The sequence below is a fragment of the Salmo trutta genome, chromosome 1 (genome assembly GCF_901001165.1).
Source record: "Salmo trutta chromosome 1, fSalTru1.1, whole genome shotgun sequence".
Lineage (NCBI taxonomy): Eukaryota > Metazoa > Chordata > Actinopteri > Salmoniformes > Salmonidae > Salmo > Salmo trutta.
The window spans coordinates 9,764,318-9,783,344 of record NC_042957.1 but is presented as its reverse complement, the minus strand read 5'-3'; the positions used below and the strand labels follow the sequence as shown (position 1 = coordinate 9,783,344).

Below are 19,027 nucleotides of genomic sequence, written 5' to 3'. Positions count from 1 at the left end.
GGTATGAAGGGATCGGGCGACAGGTGCAGGAATGCGCAATAGGGGTTTTTATTTTCCCAAATTACAGGGTGCCATGTAAAGGCATGCAGACGAAGACCAAACACGTATACAAAACACAGGGTTGAACCCCAAACCAAAAGAGCGAGGAGAACCTTGAATAAATAAATAACACTAGCGCACAATGATTATCACACGGGACGAGACCTGTAATCATCTGTGCACTCCACAATGGCACGAAAGCCAAAACACAGCACAGGTACTCACACGACCAACGGACATTGGAACAATAACCGACAGCCCAATGGTGAAACAAAGGGCACACTTATACAAATACAATCAGTGGGAATGGGGACCAGGTGTGCGCAATGACACAGTTCCAGAGGGATCCGTGACATTGTCAACGCCAGGAAGTTCGAAGTAACTGGTTCCACATCCTTTTCTTTCTCAACTTTTCGGTCAGTGTTAACTGAATAAAAAAATGTGTCGGCCCAAACTTGTTCTTGCTCAATTTGTCTGATATGTTCATTGAAGTAGAAATGATTATTTTGGCATTTACCCCACCAACATGGCTGTGGAACTAGTTAAAGACACACTGCTTTTAACACACAAAGATTTCAATTTACATATTTGACACACATTGACATTGTGCATATTCATTTATACAGTAATTAGTATTCAAGATGTCCTGAGATTTGAACTCACAACCTCGTGGTTTACAGCATTCTAATCTTCCTGCTATGCCACCATGTCAGTCTCTAAAACTGATTTCAGCCGTATTGCTACACTTTGCTCTTCGAAATAAATCTCAACTCCGTTAAAAGTAGTCAAGAAAAACTATTTGATTTATCAAGGAGTAACATTAAAGCAGAGTAATATTCCCTGTCAACATCAGACAATTATACAGAAAAAACAAAAATTGCTTAAATAAATCAATTAAACCATTGATGAACATAGAATTGTCAGATTATTGATAATTAACATGTAGCAGGAAGATCAGACTGACATCACTCAAGAGATTGTGAGTACAAAACCCAGGTGAGGGCATGTTGAATAATAATAACTGTTTCAATTAACATGCTAAATGTAATCATGTATGTGAAGTTGTATGTTAAAAGTGCTGTGTGTGTAATTAGTTTCAAATCCTTTTTTTTATAGGTAAGATGTCATAAATAATACTTTCTAGTTGAATGAGCATGAGCCTAATTGAGCGAACACATTTTAAGTTGACTGAAAGTTTGGGACAACTAAAAATGTAAAGTCCTGGTAACACTTTGACCGAAAAGTTGCGTTTACTAAAACAAGTCTGTGGAACCAGTTACTTAATAATAATTTAGTTGACACAACTATACTCAAATGCCTACAAACTGGCATTTTGTCAAGGGGAAATACACTTCATGTTATAGCCAGTAATGGAAATCAAGAGAATTTACCAGTTGGTAATGGTGGTCCTGTATGACTCAGTTGTTAGAGCATAGTTGGTAGAGCATGGCGCTTGCAACACCAGGATTGTGGGTTCGTTTCTTGGGGCAACCAATACGTAAAAATGTATGCACGCATAACTTTAGACACTTTGGATCAAAGCATCTGCTAAATGGCCTATATTACATTAGTAAGTCACTCACATGTGGGTGATTTTCTTCAGGTTATAGAATGAATGCCTCTCCAGCCTCTTCAGCGTCAGATCCACTGATATATATCTGAAAAAAACCAATACTTTAATATGGCCAATCTACTGTCTGTTGATTCCATTCTAATGTCCAATCTACTGTCTGTTGATTCCATTCTAATGTCCAATCTACAGTCTGTTGACTCCATTCTAATGTCCAATCTACTGTCTGTTGACTCCATTCTAATGTCCAATCTACTGTCTGTTGACTCCATTCTAATGTCCAATCTACTGTCTGTTGATTCCATTCTAATGTCCAATCTACTGTCTGTTGATTCCATTCTAATGTCCAATCTACTGTCTGTTGATTCCATTCTAATGTCCAATCTACTGTCTGTTGATTCCATTCTAATGTCCAATCTACTGTCTGTTGACTCCATTCTAATGTCCAATCTACTGTCTGTTGATTCCATTCTAATGTCCAATCTACTGTCTGTTGACTCCATTCTAATGTCCAATCTACTGTCTGTTGACTCCATTCTAATGTCCAATCTACTGTCTGTTGATTCCATTCTAATGTCCAATCTACTGTCTGTTGACTCCATTCTAATGTCCAATCTACTGTCTGTTGACTCCATTCTAATGGCCACACATGTCCAATCTACAGTCTGTTGACTCCATTCTAATGTCCAATCTACTGTCTGTTGACTCCATTCTAATGTCCAATCTACTGTCTGTTGACGCCATTCTAATGTCCAATCTACTCAACTACCCACCTCTCACATAGCCTCTAAATACAATCAATTAACAGGTATGTACAGTATGCAACATTTTCACCTTAGTCATCAGTATCAGTTTCATTTGTTATTACTGAGTAACTAGTGTGTAGTTAGCGTGATTTAATGGCATATAAAATAAACAGAGACTTGGACTGAATCTATATGATAAATGGAATGAGTCTGTTCACTGGGAGGAAGCAGGCTTAGTGTTTAAAGTTCAGTAGACTATAGTATAGTAGATAGTAGCTAATCAATGATATTTCACTGCTCCCTAATTAAGGGGGTTGATCTCAAAAACTGATTACAGATGAAAAAGTGTCTCAATTACAGTATTCTATTTTCCAATATAGAAGCACCAGGCTACTATGTACTGGCTGAGGTAGAAGAAAATAATACTCTTCGCTTTCTCTCTCTTTCCTCATAGCTGACTTGGACATTGCCATTGGCCTCACAGGCTGAGATCAAGGCTTGGCAGAATGTTTATTTTCAGAATAAGTGTCTAAAAAATGACTTGGTTTCTCATTTTCATCTTGCGTTTTAGCTTGTTGATGCCCCTTTCCACGTTTATGTACCTAGTGTATATTTTACCACAATAACTAAACCAGTGGTAGGCAACTAGATTCAGCCGCGGCCGGAACATACTGTAATGATAAAAATGTGTACACTGCAAAATGACCACAACTAAGCCCAAAAAAAGAGATTGAAATTATTGTTATTTTCAATTACATACTTTGATTAAATTCAGACACTGTCTATTATTGTATATTTTTTTCATACTTGGGAACAGATGTCCAAAATTATTTTCAGCTGAATTTCTGTTGATTTTACAGTCTTTTTTGACCAAAAACTAAAATCCTAAAAAAGCACCAATCCATAGAACAGCTCTACTGGAATACCTTGCTGATGCCTAGGCCCTTGCGGTGGGAATGCCGACATTCCTATTCTAGGATGGCATTAACTGTGATTAGCAGACAGCAGTGATACCAAACAGAAAACAGATCAGACGGAGAGAGTGAGAGAGAGAGGCTTGGAACTGATGTTTTTCCCCCTCTGGAGAATAAGAGACATGCAACAGGTGGTTTAGTAAGTCGCTGGAATTTAAATATAGCTTTATAGAGCTTTGTGGCTTTAACAAGAAACATGTGATCATACTGATGATGAAAAAGGAAAGGGACGAGAGAGATAGGGGGGAAGAGAGAAGAGAGAGAGAGAGAGGGGGAAGAGAGAGAGAGAGGAGAGAGCGAAAGAGAGAAGAGAAAAGAGAGAGATAGAAAGAGTAGGGAAGAGAGGGAAGAGAGGAAAGAGGGGAAGAGAGGAGAGATAGAGAGTGGTGAAGACAGAAGAGAGAGGGGAAGAGAGGAGCGAGAGAGAGAAGAGAGAGGTGGGGAAGAGAGAAGAGAGGGGGGAGAGAAGCGAGAGAGAGAGAGGGGGGAAGAGAGAAGAGAACTAGAGAGAGAAAGAGAAGAGCAGAAGTGAGAGCCAAAGGTAGGGAATAACAGTGAGAAACAAGTGTATCATCCTGATGATTGTGTGGTTCACTGGAATTTAAATACAAAGCCTTAGGACTTTAACGAGAAGCTGGTGAGTGTGATCGTGCTGATTGTGATTCACTCACATCCTTGATATGTTTACCAGGTTGGAGAAGACATCTCCTGGCACTGATTTCAGACGCGTCTCCAGAAGCCATCTGGAAGAGAAGATAGAGGATTAAGTTTACAGATCAACATAAAGTTTACAGATTTATGTACAGTTTACAGATTTATGTAAAGTGTACAGATCAACATGTAGTTGTTTTAACCCCATTCATAAGAAAAGCATTGGACCTTCCTCCTCCAGAGTCTCTATCATCATATCTGTAACAACTGATAAGATACATACCCATTTTGGCCAGTTATGCATTCTGTACTAATTTATCCAAATCCCTGGATGTAATGTTGAGATCCTGATGTCTCCTTGTGCTGGTTTAGTTCAGTCAGTGTGCAGGGGTTACATGCCTGCCCTGGAGACACTCATCCACCTTACAGTGTGTAAGGTAAACTGTGCATGCTGCAAATCTTAGAGTTGAAAAGCAGACCCACGATAACTGAGACATGGATTCCTCTAGGAGTAGAAAAGCAGACCCACGATCACTGAAGACATGGATTCCTCTAGGAGTTGAAAAGCAGACCCACGATAACTGAAGACATGGATTCCTCTAGGAGTTGAAAAGCAGACCCACGATAACTGAAGACATGGATTCCTCTAGGAGTTGAAAAGCAGACCCACGATCACTGAAGACATGGATTCCTCTAGGAGTTGAAAAGCAGACCCACGATAACTGAAGACATGGATTCCTCTAGGAGTTGAAAAGCAGACCCACGATCACTGAAGACATGGATTCCTCTAGGAGTTGAAAAGCAGACCCACGATCACTGAAGACATGGATTCCTCTAGGAGTTGAAAAGCAGACCCACGATAACTGAAGACATGGATTCCTCTAGGAGTTGAAAAGCAGACCCACGATAACTGAAGACATGGATTCCTCTAGGAGTTGAAAAGCAGACCCACGATAACTGAAGACATGGATTCCTCTAGGAGTTGAAAAGCAGACCCACGATAACTGAAGACATGGATTCCTCTAGGAGTTGAAAAGCAGACCCACGATAACTGAAGACATGGATTCCTCTAGGAGTTGAAAAGCAGACCCACGATAACTGAAGACATGGATTCCTCTAGGAGTTGAAAAGCAGACCCACGATCACTGAAGACATGGATTCCTCTAGGAGTTGAAAAGCAGACCCACGATAACTGAAGACATGGATTCCTCTAGGAGTTGAAAAGCAGACCCACGATAACTGAAGACATGGATTCCTCTAGGAGTTGAAAAGCAGACCCACGATCACTGAAGACATGGATTCCTCTAGGAGTTGAAAAGCAGACCCACGATAACTGAAGACATGGATTCCTCTAGGACAGGGGTGTCAAACTAATTTTGCCCCGGAGGCCGTATTCAATCTTCAACGAGAAAATGTGCTAATAATAGTCCTCTATCAAAAGTTTGGGGGATTTTCAATGCTCCCTGACTGTCTAAATCAAATCAAAATGTTATTTGTCACATGTGCCGAGTACAACAGATGTAGGCCTTTCAGTGAAATGCTTACCTACAAGCCCTTAACCAACAATGCAGCTAAGAAAAATACCTAACAAAGTAAGAATTAAAAGTAACAAATAATCTAGCTTTCATTTCGGTGATTGTTAGCGAGCTGGACACAGTCAATAAGCGTGATTGTTATATTGAGTTAGCCCCCCCCTTCCAAAAAAAAGCCATAAAAACGAGAGCTGTAGAGATGGACTGGAGACAAAGAGAGGGCAAGTGAGGGTATGAGGCCCTCAACAGCCTATCCATTGCTTTCACAATTGTTGGTAATTTGGTATTACACATTAGCTATCGAATAGAACAAAATCATCAATTTACAGCGTCTGCCAGGTCAGCTCTGACCCAACATTGATAGGTGGATATATTTCTGGTTACTAGGTTCTCTCTCCATGCAGTGCATTGCTGTCTGGATGAAATAACTCTTTGAAGTGTATGGTGTAAACCCTGTCAAAGGAACATGAAGGGAAAACAAAACGCCCATTTCTGAGTGTGTAGGAGTGGACCTGGACCTAACCTCTCAGCCCTGAGCCAAACCAAACAAGGTCTGGCCCTGCTAACGTACATCTACGGCCTGGGGGCTAGCGGGAACATAAAAACGCTTGAGTTATAATGGTTTATTACTAGAAATCACCACTGGTGATATTGTTATGAATATCAATTCATAGGTGTTTTTTGTTATTGTTGGGGGGAGGGCAATAGTTAATCGCAGTGGAGGTAGTTGAGATAGCTGTTGGACCTAGCATAAGTTTCAGCCAATGAAAAGGGAGAGATCCACTTTAGACTTCTGACTCAGTAATGGGGCAGCATCCTCCATGGAACTGCTTCCTGTGTCTGCTCGGAACACCTGCATTTCTCCGCATTGATGGAACTAAAAGTATTTGGTTTTAAATATACTTAAGTATCAAAAGTAAATGTTATTGCAAAAATGTACTTGAGTATCTATAGTAAAATTAAAAGTATAAATCATTTAAAATTCCTTATATTAAGCAAACCAGGCTGCAGCATTTTCTTGTTTTTTGAATTCACGGATAGCCAGGGACACACGTCAACAATCAAACATCATTTACAAAGGAAGTTTTTGTGTTTAGTCAATCAGCCAGATCAGAGGCAGTAGGGATGACCAGACATGTTGTCTTGATAAGTGCGTGAATTTTCCCATCCTGCTAAGCATTCAAAATGTAATGAGTACTTTTGGGTGTCAGGGAAAATGTATGGAGTAAAAAGTACATTATTTTCTTTTGGATTGTAATGAAGTAAAAGTAGGCAAAAATATGAATAGTAAAGTAAAGTACAGATACCACAAAAAAACGACTTAAATATTACTTTAAAGTATTTTTACTTATTAAGTACTTTACACCACTGCTAATACAGAGCTGAGAGCTAGCAGTTAGTCCGGTGATTCGTCAATGGTAGAGTAGTACGTGGCAGCTCTTTGATGAATTCAACAGAGGGACACAGAGTAGACCCTTGTCACCATACACCATCACGCTGTTGGGCCATTACAGCACACACACACACACACACACACACACACACACACACGCACACACACACACACACACACACACACACACACACACACACACACACACACACACACACACACACACACACACACACACACACACACCACTCTGGCACACCCATCTACATATCCACTCACAAAGATACGGTACGCACTACAAGAAATGAAATTGCCATATTGAAAATTGCCATATGAAATTGCTATTGTCCTTATACACTGAGCTTATATGTCAACCTTGTGTATGTAACCAGCAGCACTACAGAGAGAGAGAGAGAACAAATCATTCAATCATTCAAATAAAATGTTATTTGTCAAATGCTTGGTAAACAACAGGTGTAGACTAATAGTGAAATGCCTACTTACAGGCCCTTCCCAACAATACAGACAATTGAGAAATAATAGAAAAGTAAAACACATAATAATAATACAAAATGAGTAATGATAACTTGATACACAGGTTACTAGTACCGACTCGATGTCCAGAGGTACGAGGTAATTGAGGTGCACTATCGGTGAGAAGTTTTAGAACACCTACTCATTCAAGGGTTTTGCTTTATTTTTACTATTTTCTACATTGTAGAATAATAGTGAAGACATCAAAACTATGAAATAACACATGGAATCATGTAGTAACCAAAAAAAGTGTTAAACAAATCAAAATAGATTTTATATTTGACATTCTTCAAAGTGTCACCCTTGATGACAGCTTTGTACACTCTTGGCATTTTCTCAACCAGCTTCATGAGGTAGTCACCTGGAAAGCATTTCAATTAACAGGTGTGCTTTCTTAAAAGTTAATTTGTGGAATTGATTTCCTTCTTAATGCATTTGAGCCATTCAGTTGTGTTGTGACAAGGTAGGGGGGACACAGAAGATAGCCTTATTTGGTAAAAGATCAAGTCCATACTATGGCAAGAACAGCTCAAATAAGCAAAGAGAAATGACAGTACATCATTATTTTAAGACATGAAGGTCAGTCAACACAGAAAATGTCAAGAACTTTTAACGTTTTTTCAAGTGCAGTTGCAAAACCATCATGCGCTATGATGAAACTGGCTCTCATGAGGACCGCCACAGTAATGGAAGACCCAGAGTTACCTCTGCTGCAGAGGTATAGTTACCAGCCTCAGAAATTGCAGCCCAAATAAATGCTTCACAGAGTTCAAGTAACAGACACATCTCAACATCAACTGTTCAGAGGAGACTGTGTGAATCAGGCCTTGCAAAAACCATTGAATGAGTAGGTGTTCTAAAACTTTTGACCGGTAGTGTAGATACGTACAAAAAACTAGGAATAAAGTGATAGATAATAAAGAGTAGCAGCAGCATATGTGATGAGACAAAAACAGTTCGTTCAAAAAGAGTCAATGCAGGTAGTTAAATAATGAACCAAATAGCTACCCAGACTAACTATTTAGAAGTCTTATGGCTTGGGGGTGGAAGCTGTTCAGGGTCCTGTTGATCCAGACTTGCCTTGCGCTAGCAGAGAGAAGAGTCTATGACTTGGGTAGCTGGAATCTTTGACAATTTTTAGGGCCTTCCTCTGAGGTCCTGGATGGCAGGGAGCTCGGCTCCAGTGATGTACTGGGCCGTACACACTACTCTCTGTAGCGCCTTGCGGTCGGATGCCGAGCAGTTCCCATACCAGGCGGTGATGCAACCAGTCAGGATGCTCTTAATGGTGCATCTGTAGAACATTTTGAGGATGTGAGGACACGTGCTGAATCTTTTCAGCCTTCTGAGGGGGAAGAGGTGTTGTCGTGCCTTCTTCACGACTGTGTTGGTGTGTTTAGACCATGATAGATTCTTAGTGATGTGGACACAGAGGAAGTTGAAGCTCTCGACCCACTCTACTACAGCCCTGTCGATGTAGATGGGGGTGTGCTCAGCGCTCCGTTTCCTGTATTCTACGATCAGCTTCTTTGTCCATGCAGTCGTGGGTGAACAGGAAGTACAGTAGGGGACTAAACACGCACCCCTGAGGGGCATCGTGTTGAGAGTCAACTTGTCGGATGTGTTGTTGCCTACCCTCACCACCTGGGGGCGGCCCGTCAGGAAGTCCAGTTGCAGAGGGTTTTCAGTTCCAGGGTCATTAGCTTAGTGATGATCTTTGAGGCCAGTATGGTGTTGAATGCTGAGTAGTAGTCAATGAATAGCATTCTCACATAGGTGTTCCTCTTCTCCAGGTAGGAAAGGGCAGTGTGGAGTGCAATAGAGATTGCGCCATCTGTGGATCTGTTGGGGCGGTATGCAAATTGCAGTGGGTCTAGGGTTTCTGGTATAATGGTGTTGATGTGAGGCATGACCGGCCCTTCAAAGATATAGATGTGAGGGTCATTTAGACAGGTTACCTTGGACTTCTTGGGCACAGGGACTATGGTAGTCTGCTTGTGAAACACACACACACACACACACACACACAGACACAGACACAGACACACACACACAGACACACACACACACACACAGAGAGAGAGAGAGACAGACACAGAGAGAAAGAGACAAAGAGACAGAGAGAGAGATATCTAGCCACTGTGTTAACACAAAGCGACAGGGACCTTGCCCTAGGCTCAGGTCAGCTGGGTTCAGCTCCACTGTTGTTCCCCAGTCAGTACAGTATAACACCTTCACACCTCAACTATCAGAACATCCCTAAAATACAGGATGCCAGATGGCTATTTCCAGCTGGGTTGTTTTGGACTTGAGATATTTTGGGGAGATATTTTTCCTTTTCTTTTGTTTCCTGGTGGGCGCTGGGCAAACTATGCGAGGATGAAGAATGCGGTGGCATCGCGGATGCGTCTGGGCAGATGAATTGGGGCACTGATTGGGGGCTAATACCATGTGATGGGTGTCCTGGGAGAAGAGACGGTGGATGAGGGAGGGGGGAGGTCCGGTTGTAGGGTGGGCAATGGAATGTTCCCAGTAGGTTGAACAAACAGAAGGAGAATGTGCATTATCACACGTGTTGAACCTCCACAGCCGGAGGAGGGCTGTAGACCCACCATGCCCTCTCTGAAGCCTACCCGTGCCCATACACAGATGCCCCTGTCCCTATTGGCCAAGAGAGAGTACAGAATGCAGCAGTAATTTATGATGAATTTAACCTGATCACGTGACATCATTTTCTCTTTTTTGTATATATAACCAGAAAACCCTCTGGGTCCCATAGTGGATGTCTTGAAACATCCACCACTCTCAGAACCTGATGGCAGTCTCTCCATCATTTTGGGGTGGCAGGTAGCCTAGTCGTTAGAGCATTGGGCCATTACCTGAAATGTCGCTAGATCGAATCCCCGAGCCGAGTCGTTCTGCCCTTGAACAAGGCAGTTAACCCACTGTTCCTAGGCCATCATTGTAAATAAGAATTCGTACTTAACTGACTTAGTTAAATAAAGGTTAAATAAAAAATAAATCACAAGAAATCCCATTCCCCCTTAATTCTCAGGGTCCTTTGTTGGCAACCCTGACATCATGGGACATCATGTGAACTTACAGACTCCTCATGTTGCTATGTAATGGAACATACTGGAATAGGTCCTTCCCAACCGAAAAAACGATGTTGATTTCTTTTTCTGTAAGCCTACCAGAGTCCTCCTACTCAGTGTTGTGACATCTGCTCCTAATGAGTGAATCTCCAGACAATGGTACTTTTACAGTGGTGTATAGTGCTCAAGTAAAAATACTTTAAAGTACTTCTAATAATATTTTTTACAACTTTTACTTCACTACATTCCTAATGAAAATAATGTACTTTTTACTGCATACATTTTCCCTGACACCCAAAAGTACTCCTTCAATTTTGAATGCTTAGCAGGACCGGAAAATGGTCCAATTCACTCACTTATCAAGAGAACATCCTTGGTCATCCCTACTGCCTCTGATCTAAACACACAAGCTTCGTTTGTAAATGATGTCTGAGTGTTGGAGTGTGCCCCTGACGATGCGTAAATGAAAAAAAAAGAAAATCGTGTTTTCTGGTTTGCTTAATATAAGGAATTTGAAAATATTTTAGACTTTTACTAAAGTAGTGTTTTACTGGGTAACTTGAATTTTTAGTTGAGTAATTTTCTATTAAGTAATTTTCTTTACTTTTGCTCAAATATGACAATTGGACATTCTTACTGTTCATCCTTTGGTTCTCACCTGGGTCAGAACCAGGGCTGTGTCCGAAATGTTCCTTATATAAGTCTAGTCCACTACTTTTGGCAGAAATCCATCTGGTCAACAGTAACACGCATAGGGAATAGGGTGCCATTTAAAAACGCCGCCCAGTGCCAGAGATCTCCAAATCCTGACGCTTTACCCAAAGCCCACTGATCTTGGGATCTGTGTTCTGGGATATTTATTTATCTCTCTCTCTCTCGCTCTCTCTCTCCCTCGAGCCCAGACAGACGTTCAGTGTCACAGCATTTAGGAGATGTTTGCGCTGATGACAAACAATACCATTTTATAATGCTTATTCAGATAAACTGATTTGTGCACTTGGAATATTTAGCCTAAAATTGTTAATTAATGATGTTTTAGTTTTGTCTATATGCATTTGTAGAATTGTTTGGGTATAGAACATAAAAAAGAGAGGCAATGGATGCCTCTGTTTCAAAACATTTTACACTGTCATTTTCATAGCCTTTCCTGTTCTCATCATCATGCATGTAGGCATATTTACATTTTTCAATTTTAGTCATTTAGCAGAGCATCTTCGTACATTTTCACAATGTTCCATCAAAACACACACACTCAAAGCTCCAAGGACCAAGACTGTCTGATAAACAGGCAGAAAAGAGGCCCTTGGCTCACTCAGACAAGATTCTTTACAGGATCAACTCATTACAGAGAGCATCACCCATAGCCTACAAGAGCCATCACAATCGACTGAATGAACGCCTATAAATAAATAAATAATCACACGCACGCACGCACGCACGCACACACACACATTAATCCGATATCAATCCATACAACAAAGGGACATTAAAGTAAACAGGTACTTACAGGGTATCTGTGCTTGCAGGAAATGTGGGAATGACATCAATGTCAAAGCAGGAGATCGTGTAGGTCTTCCGTTCTGAGCAATCACAAACAGTGGGGCAGGAGTCGAAGTCAACCAAGGTTTCGATCGGTAACGTGACGAGGGTAAACAGCGCCCATGTTATCACCTGCAAGCTGTGTCTGTCGTTTTCAGTCATCTCTTCTTTTTTTTTAAGTATCCCCAATGATGCGCCTATTGATAACGCTGAGATTCTGACGGCTTCCTTCTCACCGGACGCCCGTGGCAAATTGAAGTTGAAGCCCGCTACTTTATTTATGTCATAAACTTCAGCACATGAACTTGTCCTAGCGCAATAATACTGACCGTTTGAGAGAGCGGTGAGAGGAGATGCTTGGGGATACTTTGCGGTGTGGAGGTGGTCTTGCTTCAGGAGTAGAGTTTCACGGTGGACTTCTGAGGCACTCTTGTGTCAGGCAGGAGAATGAAAGATTTTGGATTTTCTTCAACTCGTTTATGGAATGTAGGCTATTTTATGAAATGTATCCTATAAATCCAACTTCCTAACATCATAAAGCTATATAAAAACACAACGTTAAAATCATTAATCAATTTAAAATATAGGCTTAACAGTGAAATGTGTTGCTAATCAGTATTATTATTCAATTAAACTAGTATATTGTCAAGTTATAATCATTTTTTAGGCTATAGATACCAGCCCTAATACCCTACATAAAATAAACAAAGTCAAAATTGTATTTCTTATATTCTTTATTATCAGTAACCCCCTAGACAGCTTGGCTGTAATGCAGGGGGGTCGAACTGTCCCTCTCCCTGTTCGGGCGGCGTTCGGCGGTCGACGTCACCAGCTTTCTAGCCACCGCCGATCTACTTTTCATTTTCCATTTGTTTGTCTTTCTCTTACACACCTGGCTTCACTCAACCAATGGCTTGTTATTTATTTAACCCTCTGTTCCCCATGTTGTGTTTGTGAGTGATTGTTTATTGTAATTCGGTCCGTCTTTGTGGGCTCGTGAGTTTACTTTGTAGAATTGTCTTTTTCAGTAAAGTACGTTGATTAGTCAATTCTGCTGTCCTGCGCCTGACTCTCTACAGCAGCTACACACAGGACCCTTACAGACCTGGCGCTGTTCTACTCATATCTGCTGTCCTGCCCCTGACTCTCTACACCAGCTACACACAGGACCCTTACAGACCTGGCGTTGTTCTACTCATATCTGCTGTCCTGCGCCTGACTCTCTACACCAGCTACACACAGGACCCTTACAGACCTGGCGTTGTTCTACTCATATCTGCTGTCCTGCGCCTGACTCTCTACACCAGCTACACACAGGACCCTTACAGACCTGGTGTTGTTCTACTCATATCTGCTGTCCTGCGCCTGACTCTCTACACCAGCTACACACAGGACCCTTACAGACCTGGTGTTGTTCTACTCATATCTGCTGTCCTGCGCCTGACTCTCTACACCAGCTACACACAGGACCCTTACAGACCTGGTGTTGTTCTACTCATATCTGCTGTCCTGCGCCTGATTCTCTACACCAGCTACACACAGGACCCTTACAGACCTGGTGTTGTTCTACTCATATCTGCTGTCCTGCGCCTGATTCTCTACACCAGCTACACACAGGACCCTTACAGACCTGGTGTTGTTCTACTCATATCTGCTGTCCTGCGCCTGACTCTCTACACCAGCTACACACAGGACCCTTACAGACCTGGTGTTGTTCTACTCATATCTGCTGTCCTGCGCCTGATTCTCTACACCAGCTACACACAGGACCCTTACAGACCTGGTGTTGTTCTACTCATATCTGCTGTCCTGCGCCTGACTCTCTACACCAGCTACACACAGGACCCTTACAGACCTGGTGTTGTTCTACTCATATCTGCTGTCCTGCGCCTGACTCTCTACACCAGCTACACACAGGACCCTTACAGACCTGGTGTTATTCTACTCATATCTGCTGTCCTGCGCCTGATTCTCTACACCAGCTACACACAGGACCCTTACAGACCTGGTGTTGTTCTACTCATATCTGCTGTCTTGCGCCTGACTCTCTACACCAGCTACACACAGGACCCTTACAGAATCACTCACCTTAACAATGGAGGCAACAGGAGCAGTGTTGCAGTGGAGGAGCGCATTCAGCAGTACGCGACCATGTTGCAACGTCTGGGCACCGCCATGGATCGCGTGCTGCAGACGATGGATCGTTGGGAGAGAGGAGGAGGTTTTCCAGCACCTCCACCAGCCCCACTACAGCAGGTCCCACTGTCCACCCCTCCTTCACCCGGTCCCAGCGGGATTCGACCTGCGCTCCCGAAGGAGTATGATGGGACAGCTGCCGGATGCCAGGGGTTTCTACTCCAGCTGGTGCTCTACCTGGTGACCGTCCACCCGGCTCCTTCGGGACGTGAGAGTGTGTCCACCCTCGTCTCCTGCCTCTCAGGCAAAGCCCTGGAGTGGGCCAATGCCGTATGGAGTGAGGGAGACGCGGCGTTGGACCATTACGCAGAGTTCACCCACCTGAGGGTCGAGTGGCGGGTGAACGACTGTTTCACCTAAGGCAGGGGACGATGAGCGCGCAGGATTTTGCATTGGACTTCCGGACCCTGGCCGCCAGCGTGGGATGGAACGGCAGAGCCCTGATTGATCACTACCGGTGCAGTCTGCGCGAGGACGTCCATCGGGAGTTGGCCTGCCGAGACACCACCCTCACATTGGACCAGCTGGTGGACCTGTCCATCCGGCTGGACAACCTGCTGACTGCCCTCGGACATCCGGATCGGGGCCTGTCAGTTCCATCCCCCAGCACCTCCACTCCGACGCCCATGGAGCTGGGAGGTCCTGCACTTAGGGCGACCGGAGGAGGGGCCATTCCCTGCACCGTCTGTGGCCGCAGAGGGCATACTGCTGGTCGGTGCTGGGGGGGTTCCTCAGGGAGTCGAGGCAGCAGGCAGCAGTGTCACCCCAGGTGAATCGGCACCAGGCTCACCCAAAGCTCCCTGTTGCTCACATGTATGTGTTTATTTCATTTCCTGAGTTTTCCCCTCATTCCCAGCATAAGGCGCTAGTAGATTCAGGCGCAGCTGTGAATTTTATTGACCGTTCATTTGCCCATAGTTTAGGGATCCCTCTTGTTTCTGTGGATATGCCCTTCCCTGTGCACGCCCTAGATAGTTGACCATTAGGGTCAGGGCGGATTAGGGAGGCCACCGCTCCACTAGACATGGTTACGCAGGAGGGTCATAAGGAGAGAATCAGTCTCTTCCTTATTGATTCTCCTATGTTTCCCATGGTGCTGGGCCTGCCCTGGTTGGCCTGTCATGACCCCACTATTTCGTGGCAACAGAGGGCTCTCAAGGGGTGGTCACGAGAGTGCTCAGGGAGGTGTGTGGGGGTTTCCATCGGTGCGACTACGGTGGAAAGCCCAGACCAGGTCTCCACCGTGCGCATCCCCTCAGAATATGCCGATTTGGCTCTCGCCTTCTGTAAGAAGACGGCGACTAAATTACCACCTCATCGACGGAGGGATTGTGCAATAAATCTCCTGGTAGATGCAGCACTTCCCAGGAGAGACGTGTATCCTCTGTCACAGGAGGAGATGGTGGCTATGGAAACATATGTCGCCGAATCCCTGGGGCAGGAATACATTCGGCCCTCCACTTCACCTGCCTCCTCAAGTTTCTTTTTTGTGAAGAAGGATGGGGGTCTGCTCCCGTGTATTGACTATCGAGGTATCAATCAGATCACTGTGAGGTATAGCTACCCGCTGCCTCTCATTGCCAGTGCGATCGAGTCAATGCACGGGGCACGCTTCTTCACAAAATTGGATCTCAGGAGCGCTTACAACCTGCTGCGTATCCGGGAGGGGGACGAGTGGAAGACGGCATTTAGTACCACCTCTGGGCACTATGAGTACCTCGTCATGCCGTACGGGTTGATGAATGCTCCATCAGTCTTCCAGGCCTTTGTTGACGAGATTTTCCGGGACCTGCACGGGCAGGGTGTAGTGGTGTATATTGATGACATTCTGATATACTCATCTACACGCGCCAAGCATGTGTCCCTGGTGCGCAGGGTGCTTGGTCGACTGTTGGAGCATGACCTGTACGTCAAGGCTGAGAAATGCCTGTTTTTCCAACAGTCCGTCTCCTTCCTAGGGTACCGCATTTCCACTTCAGGGGTGGAGATGAAGAGTGACTGCATTTCAGCCATGCGTAATTGGCCGACTCCCACCACGGTAAAGGAAGTGCAGCGGTTTCTAGGGTTTGCCAACTACTACCGGAGGTTTATCGGGGGTTTTGGTCAGGTAGCAGCTCCCATTACCTCACTGCTGAAGGGGGGACCGGTGCGGCTGCAGTGGTCAGCTGAGGCGGACAGGGCTTTTGGTCACCTGAAGGCTCTGTTTACCTCGGCTCCCGTGCTGGCTCATCCGGATCCCTCTTTGGCGTTCATAGTGGAGGTGGACGTGTCTGAGGCTGGGATTAGGAGCTGTGCTCTCTCAGCGCTCGGGCATGGCACCAAAGCTCCGCCCCTGTGCATTCTTTTCGAAGAAGCTCAGCCCGGCGGAGCGAAACTATGATGTGGGGGACCGGGAGCTGTTGGCTGTTGTCAAGGCTCTGAAGGCGTGGAGACACTGGCTTGAGGGGGCTAAACACCCTTTACTCATCTGGACTGACCACCGCAATCTGGAGTACATCCGGGCGGCGAGGAGGGAGGGCCTCTGCAGGGCCTCTGCAGGTTTTTTCCTTTCAATTAAGCCCTAGAAAACCAGGTGTGGGGAGGTCCTTACTAATTAGTGACCTTAATTCATCAATAAAGTGCAAGGGAAGAGCGAAGAACCCGCAGACACTCTGCCCTCTGTGGAATGAGTTTGACACCTGTGCTCTAATCGAAAGAGTAGTCCCAGTGGTGCAAAATACATGTCCCCGAAGCAAGTTTTGGAAAATGTAATGCTCAGGCATTTTATTCAAAAATAATTCCATCACTGCTGAGAGTTTAAAAACTACAACTCCCAACGTCATTAACACGGCGGTAATTTATTTTCCTCTTCTTGGCGGCCAGTTGAAGTTGACATACCAGAGAATAATTGTTTGAGTATCGAACATAAAAAAGAGAACTGCATAATTCTTCTTCAATGCATGCCTCTGTTTGGAGCTAAAATCAAGATCACAGTCATGAGGACGGGATGCAAACCTCAAACTGTGAGCACAGGTCCTGATGCTGCAGGCATCTCAGAGAAAATGAACCCACTGGGAAGCACTACAGGTAGGCTAGTCTTCTCTTCCCAGAGGGGTATACTACAAAGCAGAATCAATGAGTTAGCCAGCTAACTTTGACAAAAAAAAGAAGAAATAACTAAAGATGTTCTGGTTCATTAAGAAAGCTAAACTTAGATATGAGTTTTTGGTTGTTGAGTCAATTAGACCCATTTCAAGCTCATCTTCCCTCTCTGTCTCTCTCCCTAAGCTAAGAGGAGAATCTGGAGGAGCCAGAGGCTGCGTAGGTCCTCAGGAGCCCGTAGGGTGTCAGCCTCCACCCTGCACACCAGCGACCTGGAGGCTGGCTATGGATCAGGTGAGAACAATCATGTCTGTCCAATACAATGTATAATGTCTATGAAGCTTTATACAATGGGTGGGTCTAATCCTGAATGTTGATTGGTTAAAAGCGCATTCCTGCTGGTGTCTATTCCACAAGTTACCACCGGCTAAATCTATGACGTTAAAATGCCTATTTACTCTGTTCCACCTGACTGGTCAATCCACTGTCTTATCAGCCCAGGCAGGGAAGTTATAAACTTGATCTCCACTATAAAAAGCATCTAGTCAGTTGTCCAACACTATAAGCAACTGTACCCGTACACCTTGCTCCTCTGTCAGATGGTCAAGAGATGGTGGTGGGCTACAGTTCTAAAACAGTTACATAGTGTATTACATATCTGTGTAGGTTTGTGTAGAGGGCCAGCGCTTTGACCCCACGTCTCTCCTGAAGGTCTGTGGGAGCGCTGAGTCTGCTGGAGGAGGAGATAGGAGGAGGGCCAGATCGGCTACAGTCCGCTTCAGAGACCCCAGTCTGCCAGAATAGGATGTAAGACCTGTCAAAGCTATGCTATCTTTAAAACGTTCAACTCACCATTGTAGTGCAGTTAGATACTTTAACCAGTAGAGGGCCCTTTGGGTCCATTTTCACAGTGACAGTTTAAAACAGTTATGCCTGTGTTATAACAGCATTATTCAGTCCTTGTCGATGTTTCAAGTAGTGATTGTACTCCCTGTGCGCCTCACCTTCTTCTCAGGCCCTCGTCCTACACCAGTCATTCAGAGACCGCGCAGTGACCAGCTGAGACTGGGAGATGACATGGACAGGGATCCTCAGGAGGAACAGGTAGGAGGAACAGGTAGGAGGAACAGGTAGACTGTGTAAATATGTTGTGTGTGTATTCATTCATTCATTTCTATTTTTCTCTTTCTAAGGTCTGAGTCATGGAGAATCACTCAAAGCAGCTGTCGACTTCAGAGACAGGACTCAGTGAGTTATCTACATCACTTTAAATACTTTACTTCCACATTACATAAGTTACCATAAAACATGACTCTAACCTTAGCTGCTGCACTCTGAAGATGAAAGCTTAGTGCTGTAACCTACAGTGACCCCCCCCCCCCCCCCCCCCCCCTCCAGGTGTCGCCTCATGTGAAGAAGTGTCTGCAGGAGATTGAGAGGGAGATGAGTTCGGAGCGACAGAGCGTGTCAGCGAGACGACCAGAACAGTGTGGGAACATGTCTGACAAACTGCAGGAGGTGACACTTCTCCCAGTCCCATCCCTCTCTCTTTGGTTAATACATGCCCACACCCACCCCACCTCTTCTACCCTTCTCTAACGGAACCTTCATTGTAGTTATCACCCTCACACCACCACCACCTACTCGCTAGCTAATACATACCCACACACAGTAAAC

At 44.4% G+C, this 19,027-nt stretch overlaps 1 protein-coding gene across 1 annotated transcript in view; it reads right to left on the bottom strand.

Annotated features, from left to right (window-relative positions):
- Positions 1-12,235, bottom strand: part of LOC115158076 (thyrotropin receptor-like) — a 36,225-nt gene extending 23,990 nt beyond the window's left edge. The window contains exons 1-3 of the mRNA XM_029706624.1: positions 12,042-12,235; positions 4,001-4,072; positions 1,623-1,697 (exon numbers count right to left, since the gene is read on the bottom strand). Of these exons, the coding sequence (XP_029562484.1) occupies positions 1,623-1,697; positions 4,001-4,072; positions 12,042-12,235 (341 nt within the window). The remainder of the gene's footprint in view (positions 1-1,622; positions 1,698-4,000; positions 4,073-12,041) is intronic.
- Between the last annotated feature and the right edge of the window lie 6,792 nt (positions 12,236-19,027).